Source organism: Echinops telfairi, unplaced genomic scaffold, assembly GCF_000313985.2.
Source record: "Echinops telfairi isolate 266 unplaced genomic scaffold, ASM31398v2 ScPeMD7_3533;HRSCAF=4204_0, whole genome shotgun sequence".
Lineage (NCBI taxonomy): Eukaryota > Metazoa > Chordata > Mammalia > Afrosoricida > Tenrecidae > Echinops > Echinops telfairi.
This window is the reverse complement of record NW_022107431.1, coordinates 33650770-33656769: the sequence shown is the minus strand read 5'-3', so window position 1 is coordinate 33656769 and position 6000 is coordinate 33650770. Positions and strand designations below refer to the sequence as shown.

Genomic DNA, 6000 nt, shown 5'->3' with positions numbered 1-6000 from the left:
GTCTAAGGCACCTGCCTACTTCGTGTCTAGCTGGGTTTTCCTGACAGTTTTCTTGTGGCCCTCCAGCGTCGAAGCTACGCCAAGATCAAGACCAGACACATTTTTATAGCTGGGAGAGCTACCATTCACTGAGCAGGAATTCCGCTCTCTGAGGTACTAATCGTTCTCATATTACTCAGATATGGGCAAGGTAAGTGGAGTGTCCAAGTCACAAAGCAAGCAGGAGATGGAGTGAGCCTTCACACCTATGTGGTTTGACAACAGGTTAAGTCTGCCTTCCTAACGACTGTTCTGCCCTGCCGTCATGCCAGTCCTCGGCTTTAAAGAAACCTCAGCGGTCACTTGTGTCTACCAACACATGTCTAAGGGGAGCCCTCGTAGCATAGTGGTTACCACTTGGGCTGATAACTGTAAGGTCAGCACTTTGAAACCAGCAGCCACTCATAGGAGAAAGGTGGGGCTATCTACTCTCGTGAAAACAGTTACTGGTCTCGGAAACTCACCAGGGCAGTTGTACCCTGTCCTATAGGGTGGTTATGGGTCAGCATTTACTCAATAGCAGTGAGTGAGAGTGGGTGAGAACACGTGTCTAAACTCCTCCTGTGAACTCATGGAGCCCTGCATGGTGTTGCACCATTCTGCCTCTCCCACCACACTCACCACATTGCCCTCATGCACCAAGCACGGCAGCCCCTGCCCGTTCCGTGCTCATTTTCCTTTCCGTGGTCTTGCTGGAATTCTGCCTCGCTCCTTGAATCACGGTTGTCTTCCCTTTCCCCTTCTTTCTTCCAGCCCAGCCCATAGTCAGAGTCCACCTCTCCCTTTCTCCAGAGAACATTCTCTGAGGACTCCACGCCTTGTCCCTCTTCCCGCTCTCTGAACATCACAGTCTTCCCCATACGCAGCCCCAAGGCCCACCAAACTCGGATCCCGCTTGTAGATGGATTTGCTCTGCAATTGCCTCAGCGGTCCTCCCCGTACTCGAAGCGTGATGCTGCTGGAGAGGGTCTTTCACTATGCGTGAAAAATGTCACCAGTGGAGTCTGCTGGGCCACAGAGCCACCAACATGATGACAGTGGAAAACAGTCCTGGCTAAAAGTCTGTCACAAAAACCATCACCACGAGAATTTTTTCTGTTATGAATGAGTCCAACGACCCTCTCACAGGGTCGTCCGATTCATAACAGTAGCAACATGTCAGTGATGAAGTAACAACGAAAACAGTTTCACGGTGGGGGTCACCACCACATGAGGAACTAACTGTATGAAAGGGTGGTGGCATTAGGCAGGTTGAGAACCACTGCCTTAGGGTTTCAAAAGGATAGATTAGTCCAGGTAAACCTAACACTCAAACCAACCAACCTCACTGCCAGCAAGTAGAACTGCCCCTGGTTTCCAGGACTGTAACTCTCTGGGCCTAGCAAGCCTCAGCTTTCTTTGTGGTGCAGCTGGGTGGATTAGAACCGCAGACCCTGTGCATCCCAGCCCAGGGCGTAATCGAACAAGCTGGTAGCTTTCTGGTTGTTGCCGTCGTCACTGTTAACCATTGTTAAAATAGAGTGAGCATTTATGATATGCCAGGATTTGTGCGAAGCACTCTACGTGCACGGTTTCACCCAGTTTTCACAACAACCCTTTGAGGCTGGAAGTTTTAAGTGGAACGTACCATTCTACAGATGAGGACGCTGAGGGTCGCAGAAGTCACGTTGTCCAAGGGCAGTCGCAGGGTTTGAACCCAAGACTGCTGACTCGACGCCACATTTAAAAAAAGGCAACCCTCTGCCCCCAAATATACTCCTCGATTTCTTCTCCTGCTTTAACTTTCCCTTCCCATCACCTGGCAAAGCTGTCGGGATCGCGGGTCTGCTTCTGTCTCCGAGGAGAAAGAAGCAGCGAGAGGGGCCTGTTTGGCTCTGTCTGCACACAGCCAGCGGTGCAGAGCTAACGCACTGGCAGGAAGGTGTGAATGAAGAAAGTTTTAAGGAACATTGTAAGTGGGTTTTAGAAAACAACTACAAGAAAAAAATATAAATGTACTACTTTGCATCAAAATCACTCTCTGGGATTGAGCTAGTTCTGTGGATTACCCTAGAGGTGGAGTGGCGTCTTCAGTGGCGGCTGCTCCATCAAACAATTTTTTATACAGATTGATTCGTAGACGCATTCATCCATTTCCAACACGTTTATTCCAACTCATAGGGACCCACCCTACAGAGCAGAGCTCCCCCGACAGCTTCCAAGGCTGTTTTCTTTACAGACACAGATTGCCATATCTTTCTCCTGCAGAGTGGCTGGTGGGGACTGAACTGGCAATCTTTTGAACTAGATTAACACCACCGTGCCACCAAGCCTCCCTGTACATGCATTAGGGCTGATGAAATATGAAAGTGGAAAAGTTCATTGCTATGGGTGTTTGGGACCCTTCTGAAAACAAGTGGGGACATAGCCCACTACATTTTGCCAGTGACTAAGCTGAGATTGGGCAGCTACTTAGATAACTAAATAGGGACCTGGGGTCCGAGTGGGTTACATGTTGGGCTGCTAATCACAAGGTTGGCAGTTCTAACCCAACAGCTATTCCTTAGGGTAAAAATGAGGCTATTTGCTCCCATAAAGATTCACAGCCTCAAAAGCCATGCGGAGCAGTTCGATCCCGTCCCACAGGGTCACTCTGAGCGGGATGGACTGGGTAACCCTGGGTCGCGTGGGTTTGGTAAATGCAATGACAACTAGGACGATGTACTGGAAGATTAGAAAGAGTGCTGCTCTGGCAGGCTTCTTAGAATCAAGAGACGCATTGTAAAAATCCTCTATTTTAAATGCTGCTTCTTCAGTGCATAATGGATAACATGGATTTATGAGACATCAGAGAAAGATTCTATACTGAAGAGACTTTGGATGGTTATGAAATGAATAATAAAAAATAGAAATCATGCAATTATATTTTATTAAATACCGTATATACTCGAGTATAAGCCGACCAGAAATTTTCAAACTAACATTTTCAAAATTTTAAAAATTTCGGGTTAGCTTATACTCGAGTATACAGTAAGTGAAACTCGTAACACGGTTAACACATTTTTTATTTCTACTACATAACTATATTTATGGCAAAAAATACATAACTAAGTAAAATTATTGTTTGCCACTAACTTGGATATTGGCAGAATATTTAAATGCCAGAAAGGGGTACAGCCCTGTGTCACTGGCACCCTTATCTTCATTTCATCACTTACCTTGTCATCGGGAAGCACATGCCAAATAGATATTGTCTTTTCCTCGACTTCATTGTTGATAGACAAGTAAGAAGGCTGGTAGATCTTGGTTGGCTCTAATATTAACACCTTGAAACATAAAGACAAGAGACAAATATTAGTGGCTTAGGAGTTAAACCACCAGGAGCTGCTACAAGACCCACATCACCTGTGGGAGGTTCTTCAGGCAGAGCCAGAGCGAAACCCACTGCCGTCTGGGCTGTCTTTCCCAGGTGCTCCTCACGCATTTTATGGTAGTGCATGATGACCACAAAGCACATTTATCACCTTTGACTGAGACAGAGATCGATCAGAATGCTTTGTAATCTACAGGTTGGTTTGACTGTCTACCAAGGGTGCCCTTCTAAAAGTTTACTCTTGTATCAGGTAAAACAGACTGCTTCTATAAATATAAATGTGTCCGTGAAAGGAAGACATGATAAAACCAGTAATTCTGTGCACAAAAAAAGACAAGACTTCATCTGTAGGTTCTCACATACTTATTTTAACTTTTTGGATCTCATATTCCAAAACAATCAATTCTGACTCACAGTGACCCTACTGGGGTAGGTCTGCCCCTGTGAGCTTTCAAGACTGTTAACTCTTTATGGGAGTAGAAAGGCTCATCTTTCTCCCAAGGAGCAGCTGGTGGTTTTGAACTGCTGACTTTGTGGTTAGCAGCCCACTCTATAATCCAGGGCACAGCTATCATACTTCGTCTTAAAGATGCAGTAGTATAGTCATATCCACGTAAATGGACTTGGAGATGGTTTCTGGCTATTACTGAAAGAGCCTTATAAATAAACCAAAGAAATGAATATGAGGCAGCAAATGTGTTTCTGTGCTATCTCCAAAATAAAATTGGTGTCTTCAACGATGATATATTTAGCTGCACGAAAGGAAAAGAGAAATTAAAGTGTGTGCCTATTTTAGCTGTGTGAAGGGTATATGATAAGTGAGTTGAAAATCTTCATCAAAAGTTTACATAATGTATTGTATTATTACTAACATTTCATATTAGGAATAAATAACACTGGAGACAGTGGGGGATGGCGAGGAGCAACAGTGGAGGCAGCAAAGACATGAACAGTACAGTGGGCTTCCTGAGTCACGGAGCAAGAAAGCTCTGTGACCTGGGGCAGGAGGCACCCCGAAGAGTGGCCCTCTCCCAGCACTCCCTAGTGGAGCTGAAGAGCTTTGTAGCACCTGCCCCAGCAGGACACAGACTGCGGGGTTCCCAGGTTGAAAGGCCAAGGACCAGAAAAAGGCATGCCTATGGGTACGGCTGAGTTGTCCTGACTGAAGAACTGTACCCTGAGTGGTTTCTGATCCTGAATTGCAGTGTTACTTCCTAAATGATGCCCATGATCCTGAGTGCTCTTTGTGAATTGTGTGGCCGTAGCAATGAGTTATCGATGCCACCAGAGAAGGAGAGAGAGCAGGGGGGGTGGCTGCTGTCAGATCGGTGCAGTTGGTGGTGGGTTGGGTCATGCATGGTGCGTGCCTCACAGGAATCAGCTTTGGGCTGATGGTGATTCTCTCTCCCCCTCCTGAAGCGAGGGGAGGTCAGACACCACGGCCACGCCATTTTACATGGAGTTGTCATTGCTGAACTTTTTTTAAAAAGATCGTTTTATTGGGGGCTCTTACAGCTCTGACAGCAATCCATACATCCATTGTGTCAAGCACATTTGTACATAGGTTGCCATCATTGTTTTAAAAACATTTTCTTTCTATTTGAGCCCTTGGTTTCAGCTCCTCCCCCCCCGCCCCTCCCCCACCCTGTTGAACATTTTTGAGCCCTTTGATCTGCCCGGGACATGACAGAAAATGGAAGGATTTCTAGCAAACGTGACAGAGATACAGAGAGGCTAGGGAAAAGAAAGCAAGAGGAGGCAATCTGACAAAACCATACAGCTAGATAGAGCGCATGGAGGAATCTCCGTATTGTCTTGCTTTCAATTCCTACTCTTTCCCAATGGTCAGTATCGCAATGAACTGCTAACGTGGGGTGTCGGTAGCAGGAAGGACGAGAGCAAGGCCTATGGAGAGGAGACACAAACCGGGGTTTCATGTGTAAGCGTCTACAATGAGTTCAAGACTTTATCAAAGCCAAAACGCCAAACTCACTGCCACTGGGTTGATGCTGACACACAGCGACCCTACAGGCCAGTGGTTCTCAACCTGTGGGTCGCGACCCCTTTGGGGGGTCGAACGACCCTTTCACAGGGGTCACCCGATTCATAACAGTAGCAACACTACAGTTATGAAGTAGCAACAACAATAATTTTATGGTTGGGGGTCACCACAACATGAGGCACTGTATGAAAGGGTTGTAGCATTAGGAAGGTCGAGAACCACTGCTATAGGACAAGGTAGAATTGCCCCTGTTGAGTTTCCAAGACTGTAACATCTTTATAGGAGTAGAAACCCCTGTCTTTCTCCTGTGGCGCGGCTGGGAGTTTGAACTGCCGACCTTTCAGTGAGCAGCCCGACCAGTCCCTACTATACCACGAGGGGTCCAGGGGACTCTGCAGGGCCCTCAAAAGTACCACACATCTCCTCTCTCTCTGCCCTTTGGACAGTGCATTGATACTCTCCTAACTTTTCCATGTAGAAAAGGACTATGCAAATATACAAGGAATAAACTCAAACTGAGCCCAAATAATAATAAATGATAGCATCATTCGAATCATTTCACAAATAAATGGCTCTCTCCTTCCTTTTGCCCAGGGTCAGGGCTATT

The 6000-nt window shown here is 46.4% G+C and overlaps 1 protein-coding gene across 1 annotated transcript in view; it reads right to left on the bottom strand.

The window, feature by feature from the left end:
• The window catches only part of MAP3K5 (mitogen-activated protein kinase kinase kinase 5), a 230658-nt gene that overhangs the window by 80297 nt on the left and 144361 nt on the right, over positions 1–6000 (bottom strand). Inside the window, exon 11 of the mRNA XM_045294594.1 lies at positions 3237–3344. Within this exon, the coding sequence (XP_045150529.1) occupies positions 3237–3344 (108 nt within the window). The remainder of the gene's footprint in view (positions 1–3236; positions 3345–6000) is intronic.